The sequence below is a fragment of the Prosopis cineraria genome, unplaced genomic scaffold, assembly GCF_029017545.1.
Source record: "Prosopis cineraria cultivar Desert tree isolate PC_DT_omini unplaced genomic scaffold, ASM2901754v1 PC10, whole genome shotgun sequence".
Classification (NCBI taxonomy): Eukaryota; Viridiplantae; Streptophyta; class Magnoliopsida; order Fabales; family Fabaceae; genus Prosopis; species Prosopis cineraria.
In genome coordinates this window covers 34,912,844-34,930,650 of record NW_026555341.1, presented here as the reverse complement: position 1 = coordinate 34,930,650, position 17,807 = coordinate 34,912,844, and the positions used below count along the sequence as shown (strand labels likewise).

Here is a 17,807-nt window from a genome sequence, read left to right as displayed (position 1 = left end):
ACAACAAATTGTGCAGCATGTCAACTACAAGATGACAATAATTTAAATACTGAGTGTGTCACGTCATTTATAACCTATCTAATAAAAATATGACATTTAAATAACATTTAATATAAATTAATTTTAATATTAATGATAGTAGAGAGAAAAAATGTAAGAAATTAACTGTACATTTCATTATAAAAAAGATTAATTAAAACAATGCCACATAAGATTTTATTTAGATGAATTAGGCCATTTTAATTAGACAAATCACAAATGACATAGTCCACCCGATTTACCTAAGAATTTATTTTAGAATCAATATAAATATCAATGTATCAATAAATATTATCAATCAATCATCATCAATAGGACATATAAAATATACATAACAATTTATTTACCATTCATGCTATTTTTTGCACCCATTTAGTATACAGTAATACCAATTCAAATTCAATTAATGTTAAGCCTAAATAAAAATTGATCCCCACTCTTCATAAATTTTAAGTTACTGATTGCTATATTTTAAAATTTTATTTGTTCAGATTATATTATATATATGGACATATTTCTGTCTTATCCCTCTCAACTCATCCTTTTCGTTTCTATTGCATAAATCTTGGGGAAAACATTTTAAATTTGGACCTGTTTAGCATAGGCCAGACCAACGATTCTTAAACAAGGTCACACCTGGTCCATGTTATCCATATATATTTTAAAAAAAAAATCCCTAAGATTAAATTAAACCCAAAGTGCTAATAAATGTTGATTCAATTGGTAAACATTAAACTTATAACTCACAAAGTATTAAATTCAAATCTCCCTGTCAATATATTGAGCACATTATTAGTAGGTGATCCATGAGAATTTTTGTAACCACTTCTTAAACTTGAAGACATATGCCGATAAATTCTTGTACCCAACTCATCTAAACTATATTGCATACCAAAAAATAAAATAAAATAAAAATAAAACCCAAGGCTTCTAAGAATTTTCACTCTCTTTGCCGTTTTTTGAACGGTTTAACTATAAGTTTAGAGACCTTGAACAAAGACTTGGAAAATGCGTGTAACTCACGGTGTGAGACGTTTTTGAAGGGTCAAGGACTCAAAAACGTAGAGTCTTTCTGGGGCAACTCAGTAGGGGAAAATAAGATGCAAAACTGTTCATCGCTGGACCAAAAAGATCTAAATCAGTTCAGACCAAGTGGATTCTACCTTCCCTTTTGTTCTCACTCATGCAATGATTTCATGAAGTCTTCCACAGTCATTTTCCAAGTCATGGCGTACAACGCAGTTCAAGCAAGTGATATATATTGGGAAGAAAGTTCAACTACAGAGAATCAGCTTCTCGTACCTGTCTATAGTTTCTCCCTTGGGAATGGCTTCAGTTTCTGTGTTTCCTTTCCCCTTGTTTCTCTTTCACTTTGTACTTCTTTTCCTGGCTGGTTATGGAAATGGGAACCATGAGAAGTGTCCTACATCTTTTGATTGCGGACAATTTGGGAGCCTCCACTTCCCTTTCACTAAGCCAGAACTGCAACACTGTGGCTTTATGACCATATATGGTTGTGAATCTCCAGTTAAAACGATTCAACTGGAAAAGAATGGAAAACCATTACTGCTTACAAATGTCGTTCAGCAGGAGAATATCATCACAGTTTTTGACCTAGATCTGCGCGAGCATTTGAAGCATAGAACCTGTGAAGTTTTCAACAGTAACGTGACTCTTCCTCTAAATTCTCCTTTGGCTTCCTTTCATATCAAACACAACGTGACTCTGTTCATATGCAACCACGACCTCCACATCAGCACCCCCAATGGTTTCATCAATCATGTCTGTCCTGACTACGATATCTTTAGTCACGACTTACACGGGCTTCCTCCTCCTATTATTGACCAGGCATTTGGATCTTTTACTACTTGCTCGATTCTTCAGCTTCCTTGTAAGAACCTGACATATACCACAGATTTTTCATCATTCTTTTGTGGTGAAATAGATATTGAAGTGCAATTATCTGATGATTGTGACAAGTGCTACAACCACAAAGGCGGCCAATGTCTAGTTGACAATCACAATAACTTTTACTGTGACACAGGTACACTCCACAGTAGCATTCATTTTATATATGCTTTCCATATCATGAATTCTTCATATACATTTCATAGCAAGCTCTATATATGTATGTATTTTCCATCCATTAGATTTCACTTCTTGCTTCTAAATTCAAGTGACTTCCCCCTCTTATCCTTACCATAATCTAGGATCTATGGTTATGCTATAGATTTTGTGTCCTAGGCTTTTTTTACCAAGAATTTTATACCTTAGCTAGATGATTAGAATTTCGGTCATTTTAGTATCTTCTCTTCAGTCATTCAGACTTTAAAATTTTGATCCTGATGTAATGATTTCTTCTCTCAACTTGAGCAGCAGAGACTGGGAGTATGCTATTCAACTTGGAGCTTGGACTTGGGCTTGGAGGTAAGGTTCATTATCCTTTTCTTCAAAGCCTTTTAAAGATCCTGTTTATCAGAAATTACTTGCTGCCATGTTAAATTCAAAATTTCTTTTTTCTCTAGTGTTGTTATCTCACATGCTCATCATTACAATATGTAGCAGAGAATCTCTTCTGGGTTACTATGAAGAGGGAAAAAAAATTCACCTCACATCTTTGAGAAAGTTAATTTGGGATAAAAATGTGCGGACTTTTTCTGTACTAATGAATTTCTGGCAGTTTGCCTTCCCAAACGAAATTGAATTAACTTTTATTGAACAGAAGAATGAGAATTGAAAATAAAATATTTCAATATCCCTTTCAGTTAAAGATTACTTCATACCTATTTTTATGCTTATAAGAAAAGATACACGAAGAATTAATGACTTGACACCTTTCAAGTGCATGGGGTCAAAATTTGTATCTTCACTCCAGTGCTCTTGGAACATTCACATTTTCAACTCCGACTATTAAAATTCCTCATGATATGCTGAATTCTTCAACTTAACTTTCAGTCATTTGTGTGTGCGTGTGTGTGTGAGTGTTTTCTTCTTTCCCCCTCTTCCATTTTATCGCTAATAATTTGAAAGTGACCATATCTAAAGTGGGATCTCCTCCTTTGCAGGTTTATTTATTGGATTTACAGGCTTTCTAATCATAATTTGGTGGCTCCTTAAACAGCATTACAAGCAAAAATATGCATTTTCAAGCATCCAATTGCAATCAATAAACAGTGATGCAATTGATCCCAGTTCTGATACTGATTTAGAAAGTGGCAGGTATTTTGGGATCCGCCTATTCTCTTACGAGGAGCTTGAAAAAGCAACAAATAATTTTGACCGTTCCAGAGAACTTGGGAATGGAGGCTTTAGCTCTATTTACTATGGTAATGCCTTCACACCCTGCCCTCTCTTTAATGAACATAGATTATTAACTTGTGATGTAACTGACAATGAGAGTTCTTTGGAGTCATGTGCTTGGCGAGGACAGAGGGGAACCTAGTGAGAGGATTAAAGAAGAAAAAAGAGAGACCAAAACCATCTATGGTAATGGAATCTTCTCCATGGAACCTGTTAAACTAAGGACTTCTACAAAATAATAATAATAATCTTTTTAGAGTGCTTTATGGAGAAAGTACAAAAATACATGTCCTATACAGTTTCTTTTTTGTAACAGTATGGAATGTATAAATATGAAGCTTAACTACAATTCTCATCCTTCTGTTTTTATAAAAATAATCACGTTATTTTACTTCAAAATCATGCACGGTTGCTTTCTTTATCCTTTAGATGGTCCAATTACTGTTTCATATTCTTCTTTGTTCGATGAGTCATGAGTTCAACATACCAAGTAAATAAAATAATGTCTAACTCATGCTTTGATCTTCAATAACCAGGAAAACTCCAAGACGGACGAGAAGTTGCAGTGAAACGTCTATATAACCATAACTATCGACGACTTGAACAGTTTCTAAATGAAGTTGTGATCTTCACTCGCTTGCGCCATGAAAACCTTGTGTCTCTTCATGGCTGCACCTCCCACCACAGTCGTGAACTTCTCCTTGTGTATGAATATGTTCCAAATAGCACTGTTTCATGTCATCTTCATGGTAAGCTAGCCAACCGTCATTTACTACCATGGCCTATAAGAATGAAGATAGCCATAGAAACTGCAGCTGCATTGGCTTATCTTCATGCTTCTGAAATCATCCACTGTGATGTCAAAACTGACAATATTCTCCTAGGCAACAGTTTTTCTATCAAGGTTGCAGGTTTTGGACTTTCACAATTGTCCCTCATCCATGACACTTGTGTTTCCACTACCCCACAAGGGACCCCTGGTTATACTGACCCAGAATCTAACCAAGGCACTCAACTTACTAGCAAAAGTGATGTCTATAGCTTTGGAGTTGTACTCATTGAGTTGATATCATCTCTGCCAGCAATTGAGATGAGCAGGCATAAAGAGGAGATAATTCTGGCAAATCTAGCTATAAAGAAAATTCAGAAAAGCACACTATGGGAGCTAGTTGATCCTTCTCTTGGTTTTGAGTCAGATAATGAGGTTAGGAGGATGATAGTTTTAGTGGCAGAGCTGGCTTTTCAGTGTTTACAGAGAGACAAGGAATTGAGACCTTCCATAGACGAGGCTTTGGAGATACTAAGAAGAATTGAGAGTGGGAAATAGGAACTCAATCATCTAGAGGAAGCAAATAATCATGGGGAAACAGGGATTTTGCCTGGCATACTATACATTCACCATCACCTCCTTCACCAGACAACGATGAGGCTATATTGTTGGGAAAAAAAAAAATAGTCACTGCCTTCAACAAAAGACGTACTGAAAAGTGGCATAATGGGGTTAATTACTTCTAATGTCGGTGATAAGTTAATGGCTTATTTTATTTGGTAAGGATTAATTTACACACCACGTCATGTAAATATAAAACGAAAAGCTAAAACTAGAGTTTGTAAAACGTCTGCTTTTTTTTTAAAAAAAAAAAGCAGTAATAAGTACAAGTCGATTGTGGCTCATACTGATTGTTCTTTTTCATAGCCGTTGGTTTGTTTTTCTCATGACAATTGATGAACCAGATTCCAACATGAGAACTTTTATTTAATTTTTCTATTTTGACATCATAATTATAACTCTTGTTGATGGATAGGTTTAATATACAAGAAGTTAGAAGGAAAATGAAAGATATGAGACTTTTTTTTCCAGTCTTACGTATGAAAAAGCCATAAAGTCCCCCCCTAAAAATTTTGGCATTCCATTGAGCCATTGATGATTGAATTCAAAGAAAGAAGGGAAGGGAACCATCCCATCAATTGTATCCTGATGAAAAAGAAAAAGGATATAAAAAAGCATTCTCAAAACAGATCACGTTCTCACTTCTTACTTGGTAATTCCCTCACATTGCCTTTGGTTTTTTTTTTCCTCTTTTTTTTTTTGGAAATTAGGGTATCTTCATAGTCATGTTGTGCCTTCGACAAAGTATGCTGATCAAACAAATGCAATCCAACTTAAGATATGAAACCTAGATATCCTTGAACAAGTGTGCATACCAATTACCTTTACCAGTCAACTTCATGCTACCAATTTCTCCTTCTGTAGTTCTCTGCTTTCTGCTCTTCTTCCCATAGATTCTATATTCCCATCCTCCTATATTTTGCACACGTAAGGCCAAGTGTAAGGTGGACGGATCTGCTGATTTATTTGATATTTTGAGAAAGAAAAACGCTTGAACACCACATTTTTCACTCTGCTTTTATTTACTGCAAGGCATTTTTTTTAGGGAAAATTATATCTAAGGATCAAAATTACTATTAAACTTCAAAGGACTTATTATCATATTTTAATCTGCAACAATCGTATTTAAAATTTTATCAATTAATAAAATATGAAAAAATTACAACTTCGGTCTAATTATATAATCCCATTTTACATGGGGCAAGGAATTAAGGGAATGAGCCAAATGTCATACAACAACAACAACAAGCCTTTATCCCACTAGGTGGGGTCGGCTACATGGATTGCAAGACGCCATTGTGCTCTATCATTTATTAAGCTTTTAGAAATATTATTAATTAAGAGATCACGTTCAACAACTTCCAAGAGTGTTCTCTTAGGCCTTCCTCTACCTCTCTTAATCGGACTCAAAGTTATATGTTCCACTCTTCTCACTGGTGCCTCCCTTGGTCTTCTTTGTACATGCCCAAACCATCTCAACCGATTTTCTACCATTTTTTCCTCAATAGGTGCCACCCTCACTTTTTCACGTATGTGCTCATTTCGAATTTTATCTTTACGTGTATGTCCGCACATCCATCGTAACATTCTCATCTCTGCTACTCCAACTTTATGCTCTTGCTGTCCCGTTAGAGCCCAGCATTCACTACTATATAACATTGCCGGTCTGATAGCAGTACGATAAAACTTTCCTTTAAGTTTATTAGGCACCTTACGGTCACAAATAACTCCTTTAGCTTTTCTCCAATTAAACCACCCAGCTTGAATTCTATGTGAAATATCTCCACTGATTTCGCCATCATTTTGGATAATGGCTCCCAAATATCTAAACTTTTCCACTTGAGGTATAATTTGATCTCCCAATTTTACTTCCAAATTATTTTCGAATAGTCCTTTATCAAATTTACAATATAAATATTCCGTCTTACTTCTACTCAGACGAAAACCTTTCGACTCCAATGTCCTCCTCCATAACTCAAGTTTGCAATTAACCTCTTCTCTTGTCTCTGCTATAAGAACTATATCATCCGCGAAGAGCATACATTTCGGGATTTCCTCTTGAATATGTTCCGTCAAAACATTTAAAATCAAGTTGAACAAATAAGGACTCAGAGATGATCCCTGATGTAGCCCAATCTTTATAGGAAAATTCTTTGTTTGACCACTAGGCGTTCTTATACTAGTTTTTACCCCCTCATACATATCTTGTATGGCTTTAATATAAGCAATCCGTACTCCCTTTTTTTCCAACGCTTTCCAAAGCACTTCTCTTGGTATACGGTCATAAGCTTTTTCCAAATCAATAAAAACCATGTGTAGATCTTTATCTTTACAACGATACTTTTCCATTAATCCCCTTAGTAGATAAATCGCCTCTGTAGTTGATCTACCTGGCATAAAACCAAATTGATTCTCAGAAATACTTGTCTCCAATCTCAACCTATGCTCAATTACTTTCTCCCACAATTTCATTGTGTGGCTCATGAGTTTAATCCCTCTATAGTTAGTACAATTCTGAATATCTCCTTTATTTTTATAAATAGGAATTAATGTACTTCTCCTCCACTCATCAGGCATTTTCTTGGACCGTAAAATCACATTAAATAACTTAGTTAACCATCTCACCCCTTCTTCACCTAAACATTTCCACGCTTCGATAGATATACAATCAGGTCCGTTAGCTCTACCATTTGCCATTTTCTTAAGAGCTTCCTTTACCTCCTTATCACGTATGTTTCGATAGAATGACAAATTTTGTTCTCCTTCACCAATTACTAAATCCTCCAAGTTACTAGATGAATCCTCTCCATCATTGAAAAGTTTAGAAAAATAAGTCTCCCATCTATTTTTAATTTCATCATCTGTAACTAAAATTCTTCCCTCTTCATCCTTAATACACCTTACCTGTTCTAGATCTCTTGATTTTCTTTCCCTACTCTTGGCAATCTTATAAATATTTTGCTCTCCTTCCTTCGTCTCAAGGTTCTTATAAAATTCTTCAAAAGCTTTAGAACGAGCTTCACCCACAGCTCTCTTAGTTTCCTTCTTAGCCATACGGTACCTCTCCCAATTTTCCTCATTGTTACACAAATGTATGGCTTTAAAACAGTTCTTCTTATACTTGATTTTGTCCTGTACACTATTATTCCACCACCAAGACTCCTTATCTCTCGGACCAGGACCTTTCGATTCTCCCAAAACTACTTTTGCAACCTCCCGTATCTTTTTAGCCATATCCTCCCATATGATGTTAGCACTTCCCTGAGAATCCCAAATTCTTTTATCCAAAAGATTTCGCTTGAAAATATCTTGCTTCTCACCTTTTAATTGCCACCACCTAATCCTTGGTGTTACTACTTGTCGACGTTTTTGGATTTTACTCATAATACACACATCAAGGACTAGGACCCTATGTTGTGTCGTTACAGCATCTCCAGGGATCACCTTACAATTTTTACAAAGTTTTCTATCTGTGTTCCTAACCAAAAGAAAATCAATCTGCGACCTTGAGGCTCCACTTTTGTAGGTGATGAGATGCTCATCTCTCTTCTTGAAACAAGTATTGGCAATCTTAAAATCATACGCCAATGAGAAATCAAGAAGAGTTTGCCCTTCATTGTTTAGCTCTCCAAAACCAAAACCACCATGCACCCTCGCATACTGACCAGCTTCCCTCCCGACATGCCCATTAAAGTCTCCTCCAATAAAAATCTTTTCACTCTGTGGTATGTGTCGAATCAACCCCTCCAGATCCTCCCAAAATAATTCCTTAAGACTGGCTTCTGTCCCGACTTGCGGCGCATAAGCGCTAACAATATTAACAGTCTCACGTCCAATTATCATTTTTAAAGAAATAATTCTGTCTCCAATTCTGCTAACTTCTACAACGTTCTTCTTCCACTCCTTATCTATAATGATGCCTACTCCATTGCGTGCACTTACTTTTCCTGTATACCAGAGTTTGAAACCTTGAATATCCTTAGCTTCTTCTCCACGCCATTTTGTTTCTTGCAAGCAAAGGATATTGATTTTCCTTTGAATCATAACCCCTACAACCTCTACAGATTTACAATTTAATGTCCCAACATTCCAAGTACCAAATCTAATTTTGCTCTTATGGACTAACTTCTTTAGCCGCGTGCGTCCAGAATGACGCGGTAGCCCTTGCTCATTTAACACTACATCCGGGCGCCGATGCAGCGACTCTAACTCACTTATCACTGTACTCGAGCCATGCAGCGCGTTACTTACGGGCAACGACCTAGCATTAACATTATAACGTCTATTGTCCATGTTCATGATAGATTCAACAAATTTTTACATTGGCTGTTGATGGCCTAACACAACCCTCCTCCTTTACCCGGGCTTGGGACCGGCTATAAACATAGGCGGAGTTATGAGCCAAATGTCATCATTGATGGAATTTGTTATAATCTGGTTTTTTCATATAACTCAACAAATTCAGTAAAAATATGCCTTGTGATGTTAAATCCCCCAAAAGAAAAAATGATATAAAAAGAAGTGAAACAGTTCGTCGTGAGTGGGTCTGATTTTTATAAGCCATGACAAGTACAAATTGGCGATGGCCTACACTATTTTTTTTTTTTTAAATAATAGCTGTTGGTTTTTTCTTCTTCTTCTTTTTTTTTCACCCATGACAGATGATGAATTGAATACAAGGGTTCCAGTTCCACCAAAGGAAGTTATATTCAATTTTTCCATTTTGACTTGCCAATAAAAATTATAAATAGAGGAGTATATGGAAGACGAAAGGACTGTGAGACCTTTTTTTTTTTTTCACATTTGAAAATGGAAATAAAGTCCTTTTCTATGATCTTTCGCCAAGCCATTGATGATTGAACCTCTCTCCTTTGAAATTAAAAGGAACGGGAGAGAACTAACCCATCAATTGTGTCATGGGATGAAAAGGAAAAAGAACACAGAAAACCATTTCCAAAACAGATCACGCCCTGCCTCCCTACCTTGAACTCATAATTCCCTTTGTTCCCTTCACAATCATCACTCAATATTCAAATTCAAAGTCACTGAAACTCAAACAAGTACGTTTAAGAGAGCCTTTAAACATTGAAACAACATACACAGACTCGCTTCAGAGAGAGAGAGAGAGAGAGAGAGAGAGCAGACTCACCTGGAAATGGCGACGCTTCAGAAATTCAAGCTTCTCGCGACACACTGCGGCATGGCTCGGAGCCCAACGCGAAGCCCGAGGGCAAGTCCGATGGTTCAATTCCGGCGCCGGAAAACCACCCTGCGGATGCTACTTAATCGAAACATGGGCCGCCAGTCACCAAGGCGGCGAAATTCGCCGATTCAGCAAAACCATCTGTTCGGTGTACCGGAGGAGAGGAAGAAGGAGAAACGCAAGGAACTGATGCGTCGGAACTCTTTGAAGGAACTATTCGTGTCTTCGCCGCCAAAAGAAGAAGCCAACACGGAGATTCCGACGAGACGGTTAGATTCGGTGGGGACCGTGGTTGGCATTGGCGGTCCAGTTGTGTGGAGCAATGGACCCGGGTCACCCAAACCGGTTTGGAGGGGCTTCCGTATCCGGTCGTTGCTGAAGAAAGGCTGGCACCCTGGGCTTCAGCCTATTTCCGAGTAATAAAAATTTACTCTGCCGTAAAACATGAGTGGATAAAATTTCATGACAGAGTCAAAATTAATTTCAGCATTTACAAATCACAAGTGATCAGCTTGTTTTGTTCAGGCTTTATCAATTGTTAACCTTTTTATCAAAGGTGGTATGAAAGTCCAAATCTGTACTTAGTTTCTTTATTTCTATTTTGAATTCATCTTGAACTATCCCTTGATAGTACTGTACTGTTTAGGAAAAAAAGTACATATTACCTTTTAAATTATGATGATTATAATATTGATATTTAAATTCTGAATTAAGATATATCTTGTATTTTTTGTCTCCATTCACTTACCATAATGCATAAAATATTCATCATGGATTAGAATTATTTAACTTTTCATTTATTAATGGGTAGAAAATTATCTAGTAAATGAGTTGTTTTGATTTGAAAATTGCCTTGGGAATGAATTATTTTGTTCAAGAAGAAAAATTTAAAGATCAAAATAGGAGATCATTTTTTCAGATAAAACATAAGGTCTTATTTTATTAATTATGAGGAATGTGAAATTCATCTTTTCAAACTATTGTTATCCTGAAATTACACTCCAAACTGTTTAGAGTTGACTTACATGCCATTTTTTCATCATAAAAGCTTGTTCTACAGTAAATTCCCCACACTTGGTGACACCAAATGAGTTTTTAAATAATTGTCGTTTACTCCGTTTACTTTTCAAACACAAATTGCACTTGGTGACATGTGACTTTATGGTAAACGAATTTAAAGTGAAGATGCTTCGAAATATTTCCTTTTTAACTTAATTAAACTTCTTATGACTACGACTATGTTTGAAAACATGTCCATACCCTAGCAAAAACTCAGCTTTGGCAAAAGCAGCCCCATTCTGGCATTAGTGGGAGCGTCTCCAAACACTCAATACATTATCTTCATTCAATGAGCGTTAAGAAAGGAAAATAAAAACTTTTTTCATTGTAGCAAACAATATATGTAATACTTAGAACAGTGATATTCTAAATTTTAAGATTCTTGAAGTTGAGTTTATGAGATGATTTTTTTTTTTTTTGTTAAGTGCGGAAAAAGTTAAGCTGGCACAAAGTACAACCAAGTTTAGAGTCAAAGAATGACCTTAATCTTATTAAACCACCTTGTTTTTGGGCCAACACACTACATATTCATGTCGCATTTGTATCCCAGACAAAAAATTTCAGAGGTCAACCCAAGTTATTATAAATTAAAAAAAAATGAAATGAAAATGAGACTACAGAAAATAACACAAACCCCCCTATCAGTGTCTAGATAGCTGCTCGTTATTTAAAGCTTTCTTATTAGGCTCAGATGGAGATTTCCTCCAATCCCTTTTGTTTTCGAATTTTACGTCATTGTCTTTTGGCTGGGACTTGCTAAGGTCATCTGGTTTAGAAGACCCTTGCGAGTACCCAATGTCCTGAGGTACAACACGTTGCAGAAACCTGTGTATCATCTCAAAGCTGGTGAATGTAATTACAGCTGATGGAGTAGTTCTTAGTAAATTTGTCGCGCAACCTCGATAAAAGCCGGGGAGGCCTTCAGTATGGAACACCTTCCTAGAACAGTCAACAAGCCCAGCATATTGGACCCCGGCACTTTTGGCCTGGCCTTGCTCCTGTAGCCTCGAACGTATCACCTAGGAAAGTGACATTAAAAGGGGGAAAAAAATAAACATTTTAAAACTACAGCGCTATTGCAGATGGAGATCCAACAAATGTTTTGCAAATCAATTTACACGGGCTTAGCATACCTCATGTGGATAAGTCATTACAGAGGCAATTACTTTTGAAATTGAGGATGCAATGGCAACTTTTCCTGGACTAAGTTGATCAACAGTTGTATCATCTGAAGTGTTCGAAAGGTTCACTTGATCAGTAATGCTTTAGAAAAAGAGAGAGAGACTCATTTGCTACAAGTACAGATGAATGTGTAAACAAATGTGCAATCAAAATTACCCTTTTCTGCCAAGTAAGACTTGATCTTTTCATATGCAGGGAACTGAATTGCAACATGACTTACACCAGCCAAGGAAGGCACAATGCCACTGTTTCACAAGAACAAACTATCACTGACTCCAGAAAGATGTAGGCCCAGCTCATCTAGCGTTTCTGTTACTTTATTTTTCTTGAAATGCTTAGTTATTCTAGAGTAAATTAACGATTTCATCCTTCAAAGATTACTCCTTCAAATTTTTGGTCCTCTAAAAGCAAAGCATCTCAGTAGGACTCATACTCAAGCTCAACCTACACCTCCACTTAAGATCAATAGCACATGGCCTATTAGACCAAAAAGGGAGCAGACATTAGTGAGCCAATAAATAGCGTAGGCACCACAGGCTGAAAAGAGTAGTTGGAAGTATAAATAAAAAGGGCACTTATATCGTGGAGGAAGGGGAATATTTAAAGGGGGCACATGGATTGATGGGAGAGAACATTGTAGTAAAGGAAAGGGCCCAGAAGGGAGAGGGAGGTACCTGACCACTCAAAAGTCAGTATTTGCGTGAGAATATTTCTGGGTGTGTGCAATTCTTGTTGCTTTTGTGCAAATAATTCTTTTTTCTTTAGCAGTAATACTGTGAGTTCTGGTCTGTCATGTTTTAGATGTGGTCTGTCCAGAGAGCAGAGTGTTTTTTGTTTCAATATCAATGAAGAGTATATTTTGATATCCCAGCAAGTTCTGACATGGCCATTAACCCCAAGCAAGTTGGCATTCCCCAAAATCGCATTGCACTAACAGTCATTTAGCTTTATAAAATGTGCCTAAATAATGCCTTTTCAGGTTCAGGGGAAATGTCACCAGGCAAGTTCAGGTCATAAGTTAACATATAATAGGCATGGGGCTCAGTTAACATCTGTGGAGAGTTTTTCTACTGAATAATACGTTTTTGGGACTGCTTCCTTTAACATCCTAATAAGCTCCCATTCTAGCCACGTGAGCAAGTCTTTTAACTGACCATGAGCTTTGCTTAATGGAAGAATCATTTTGATTGGGGAAAACCTTTTAGAAAACTGAATTGAGAGGCTTTATGATTGAAGGACCAAATTGAGAGAAGAGTGATTTTTAAGAAACTCGATCATCAATTTACTCCTTGAGCAGTGCTGTTAGTTTACATACATGAACTTATATTAACATGCAGGTGGCAAATCGCAAATATAGTGCATATTTGGCAATGTAAATTATCTGTGATCTTCCGCAGTTTATGCAAGACCGTTAATTTTCTTCCACATTTATCTAATTTTAGTTTAAGTCATAATACTCGATATACTGTCTTTCTTCCATGATCTGATGGACTGGACAAGAGAACATCCAAAGCTGCTTGAGGCTCTAAAGAATCCAAATACAATTATCTTTTTGAGATGATACAGCAGATCTCCATAAGCAAGTGGTTGGTTAATCAAAATAGTATTTATTATGTTTAGCTAATCAGAATAGGATTCATTAAATTTATAAAAGGAAGAACATAACAAAAACAAAGATTACTTCAACTAAAGCCAGTTGTTTTCTCTCTCATAAACGTGAGATTTTTTTTCATTTTTTATGTCAACATCTTTTTGCCATTTTAATGAAGCTTACAGGAAAAATGCCATTCATTATTCATTAGCATAAACGTAATGCAGATACAAAGTATTACACCCCCAACACGGGCATAAAAAGGGACAGCTGCAAAACTTTTACCCTATTATTTCGTATAAACTTTCCCAAATCATCAAGCCAAAGAGTAAATATTACAACTAGAAAACTTACCTATATAGTCCTCGTATGCCTTCCTCATGTGTTATTCTCGTCAGTGCAGAAAGAATACTTTTGTACGGAACCACATCAGACCTCATTCCTTGAGTCTAATGTGTATTAAAAGAAGGAAACAAAAAATTCAATCAATGCCCAAAATTACAATAAAGCAAGCCATCAATTACATGAAACGATTAGGAACCTTCAGAGTAATCATATTAGGTTAAAGGAAGTAGTGAAACTAAGCAATTGATCACATGACACACATGAAGATTCTGTTTCCAAAGTTCATACTGAAGTAATGGATTTTTTTTTTAAAAAAAAAAAGAAAAAAAGGGTCCAATGTACACATAAGCAGAGTGAAGAAAAGGGAAAAGAGAGGAATTGGCCAAGAAGCAATCATTAACCACACTTCTTTTTATATTTTCACCTACTTTCCTCAGCAAAATTTCTAATTTCTTGGAAAGACCAAGGTTTTAAGGAATGATTTCAATCACTAATGATTTCTCATATGAGGATAACCTTCTAACCATTGCATCATGCATTGACAACCCATTTTCCCCTCATTATTTTAATATATATAAGGGGAAGGATTACTGCTAAACTAAACTGTAAAGAATCATAATAAAATTCGGCTGATCCTGAAGATATTGAAATGATATCATGTAGCAATAAACACACAGACTAAGTTGGCAAAATATACATATAGACTAAAAGAATAACAAATAAAATTTATGATAAACGATTTCATTGAAACTGAAAGAGTTACAGCCAAAGGGTGAATATGTAATCTCCCCAAACCTTAACCATCAAAGAGTTACAAATTGGAGTAAAAACATATTTTCAAGCCTGATCATTAGCTGGGAAAGAAAATACTTCAGATACAGCCAAGGAACTTAAAATGACATTCAAAGAAATAAGATATGAGATGTAAACAAATGAAAGATTGACAAGCTGAGATTATGAACTTAATATCATAGGCTCCTTTAAAAAAAATTAACTAAAAAATTACAGGCATGACATGCAAATACTTACTTGGAGTCTGGTCTTAACAACCCACAATGGATTTGTTGAAATTGCAGTCGCTGCTCCAGCACCAGCAGCAGCCACCATATTTCCGACAGTTGATAATTGGATGCAACCATCTGCTGCAGTATTACAAATAAAAAATCCTATGAAAATAGAGTCAAACCAGGAAATTTCTGTAAAGACACAGCGCATGTGTTTGGTACTCAACATTTGCATTATATTTACCTCGTGAAAGGATAAGGCCTTTCAGTTGACCATAAACAGAGAAGTACACCTATAAATGGAAAAAATATAGTTGTGTCACTTCAAGAAATATGAAGAGCAACGAAAACAAATACTAGTTGCATGCTACAAGGAAGACTGCATATTCTAATATAACAAATATTCGCCCTCGAACCATATACTCTTAAAAAAGAATCATTGCAAAAAGAACCATATACTCTTCTAATTTTCTTTATACCTCCAGCCCCAACAGTAGTAGATAGAAAACTCAAAATGATGCTTTATCAAAATTAGAAGCATGTGGAAAAAGGGAAAACAAGAGCTTTAAGATTAAGGAGACTAAAAACTTAATATTGATAATAGAAATATATAGTTGCAAGTAGGTAAGTGGACATTGTATTCCCAGGTAACATCATAAAACAAAAGAAATTCAACCTGAAGATCGTAGTTCGCTTGAGTAACATGTAACTCCATTTATTAAGATTATGGCTTGTCTTGTTAGGTAATTGTTAATATTGAAGCATGTTAAAGAAGGGAAGGATAAAAGAGTCACTAGTACACATTAAGTACTAAGTGGCAGAACATTGCATTTTTTTGGTCATGATAATTGATTATCAACGTCCATAGAAAGAATAAAGATGTGGTTAAAGAGCAACAGGAAGAGAAACGCACTGCCCAGGTTGGAAGTAATGCTAGTATTGTTGGGGAAAGGCCACGGTACATTCCCCTGAAACCTTCAGAGTTGACAATATTCCGCAAGCTCGTGATGATGACACTACCTAAGAAATAGCAAACCTCAGCCTGAGAAATCCATTAACAAATTTATGATGGAATTCATTCATGCACATAGAAATAGTACTTCCAACTTATATCAATGAAGGGCACCTATTGTAGGGTGGACAACCTTCAGTTTCAAGTTGACAACTCAAGTCTCAAACTTATTTTTTAAAGGCAAGAAACAAGTGTTTATCGTATATCTTGATGCCCCACATTCGCAAACTTAGTCCAAGACTACTTTTCTATCTTGTTAGATATTTAGCATAAGCGCAGAAATATTGTATTTGAGCAACTGAGCATTAAGTAAAGTGAACTAACTTAAAGGAAAAGTATTCTAGCATGCCTTTCTGCCCATGAGGAAGGCCACGAACTTGTAGTCTCGTCTTGATTACATCCAGTGGACAAACAAATGTAGCGGCTATAGCCCCTGCAATGCAAGCAAGTCAACCCTCCAGTAATAAATTTGACACTAATAAACTTTCCAGCAAAAAAGACCAAACTGTACCTCAAAACATACAACTCACTATTTAAAAAAGAACAAAAAGAAAAGAAAAGATAGAACAGAATTGATTGGAAGCGAAATAACAGAAAATTAACCTTCAGCAGTTGGAATGAAAAAAATAAGAAAAAGACATAAACGCAATGAAACTGAGCTCAAAATTGAACAAGGGCAAGAAGCGGAGTAACTTACCAGCAGCAGCTCCAGCACCCGCGTTGCAGATGATATCTCTGGTGCTTTGATTACCACCATTGCTACTCATATTAAAGAAAACAAGATAATGCAAAATTTTCCTATTCAACGAATTGAAGTTAGTCCCTTGATAGTGTCTCAAAACGAAATCGAATTGTCATGGAAGAAGATCTTCAGAGCTGCTGCTTTTATACCAATCCCGCATTTATTGGCGTGTAGAACATCCCAGAGGACGAGCTACTGAATTTGCGGTTAACTTCTCCGAAGGGTTTTGTTGAAGCGGTGAATTGGTCTAAGAATGATGTGGGCGTGAACAAAACGACTTGGAATGGAAAAAAAACTAAGAAATTAATGGGAATTCTCATAGACGAAAAACGGTGTAAATTTGACTGGACTGGATGTCCGAGTTCTCCTTCTCTCTTTCTTCTGGGTAGTTGTTTTTATTCTTTCCCAGAGTACCTGATGCCAAAAGGTGCGGGCTTGAGAATTGATTCAAGCTTTATCAATTTTAGAGCTGACGTTCCGGTAAAATTTGTGAACCTTTCCGTTTGGCGAAGCAGCTCATTACATTATTGGTGATTTTAGAACAATCGCAGATTCGGGGTAAGAGAAATGACGCGAGGCGGTTAATGTTGCCTGCTGGCTAAAGTTTTTTTCTTTGAAATCCTGGAGCCTTTCGCTGATTCATATGAATTTGATAAATCGATGCATCATACATGACGTCTGTTTTTCAGATTCTCGAAGAAGAGATTAAAAAAAAAAAAAAATTTGATAACCGGATCCCTGATAAATATATAAATAATAATTTAATTTTTTTTAAAATGTCATAACTTTTTAAAAAATTTTAGAGACTTTCTTATTATTAATAAATTTATATAAATTATTAAATTTTTTCTATTAAAAATAAATGATTCACAATTTTTATATCCTTCATATATTCGCAACAATACAATAGCAAATAAAAAATTTAACATGTAAGTTATAA

At 36.0% G+C, this 17,807-nt stretch overlaps 3 protein-coding genes across 5 annotated transcripts; 2 read left to right on the top strand and 1 right to left on the bottom strand.

Moving 5' to 3' along the window:
* The first annotated feature begins 1,356 nt into the window (after nucleotides 1-1,356).
* On the top strand, nucleotides 1,357-4,946 carry LOC129322587 (LEAF RUST 10 DISEASE-RESISTANCE LOCUS RECEPTOR-LIKE PROTEIN KINASE-like 1.1). The gene is made up of 4 exons (XM_054968883.1): nucleotides 1,357-2,083; nucleotides 2,416-2,509; nucleotides 3,085-3,365; nucleotides 3,876-4,946. The coding sequence occupies exons 1-4, from the start codon at nucleotides 1,366-1,368 to the stop codon at nucleotides 4,664-4,666; spliced, it is 1,884 nt and encodes a 627-aa protein (XP_054824858.1). The 5' UTR covers nucleotides 1,357-1,365; the 3' UTR covers nucleotides 4,667-4,946.
* A 4,576-nt stretch (nucleotides 4,947-9,522) lies between these two features.
* On the top strand, nucleotides 9,523-10,645 carry LOC129322231 (uncharacterized). The gene has a single exon (XM_054968395.1). It carries the CDS (start codon nucleotides 9,885-9,887, stop codon nucleotides 10,350-10,352), a length of 468 nt encoding a protein of 155 aa, XP_054824370.1. The 5' UTR covers nucleotides 9,523-9,884; the 3' UTR covers nucleotides 10,353-10,645.
* An 808-nt stretch (nucleotides 10,646-11,453) lies between these two features.
* On the bottom strand, nucleotides 11,454-17,485 carry LOC129284354 (nicotinamide adenine dinucleotide transporter 1, chloroplastic-like). 3 transcript variants are annotated; one of them, XM_054919803.1, is made up of 10 exons: nucleotides 17,017-17,485; nucleotides 16,823-16,923; nucleotides 16,475-16,558; nucleotides 16,027-16,133; nucleotides 15,358-15,406; nucleotides 15,139-15,251; nucleotides 14,119-14,213; nucleotides 12,330-12,418; nucleotides 12,125-12,219; nucleotides 11,454-12,010 (listed from the first exon to the last, which is right to left on the bottom strand). In XM_054919803.1, the coding sequence occupies exons 1-10, from the start codon at nucleotides 17,025-17,027 to the stop codon at nucleotides 11,633-11,635; spliced, it is 1,122 nt and encodes a 373-aa protein (XP_054775778.1). In that variant the 5' UTR covers nucleotides 17,028-17,485; the 3' UTR covers nucleotides 11,454-11,632. The 3 variants fall into 3 exon arrangements, with proteins under 3 accessions (XP_054775778.1, XP_054775779.1, XP_054775780.1); XM_054919804.1 differs by having other exon boundaries at nucleotides 15,139-15,248; XM_054919805.1 differs by having other exon boundaries at nucleotides 16,823-17,485.
* Between the last annotated feature and the right edge of the window lie 322 nt (nucleotides 17,486-17,807).

Coding starts and splice junctions, on each gene's coding strand:
- LOC129284354 (XM_054919803.1), bottom strand. Junction 16,134..16,474: donor CCTTCCTCATGGGCAGAAAG/GCATGCTAGAAT, acceptor GCTATTTCTTAG/GTAGTGTCATCATCACGAGC. Junction 15,407..16,026: donor CATTACTTCCAACCTGGGCA/GTGCGTTTCTCT, acceptor TTCCATTTATAG/GTGTACTTCTCTGTTTATGG.
- LOC129322587 (XM_054968883.1), top strand. CDS start 1,366: ATGGCTTCAGTTTCTGTGTTTCCTTTCCCCTTGTTTCTCTTTCACTTT. Junction 2,084..2,415: donor TAACTTTTACTGTGACACAG/GTACACTCCACA, acceptor CAACTTGAGCAG/CAGAGACTGGGAGTATGCTA. Junction 3,366..3,875: donor CTTTAGCTCTATTTACTATG/GTAATGCCTTCA, acceptor TTCAATAACCAG/GAAAACTCCAAGACGGACGA.
- LOC129322231 (XM_054968395.1), top strand. CDS start 9,885: ATGGCGACGCTTCAGAAATTCAAGCTTCTCGCGACACACTGCGGCATG.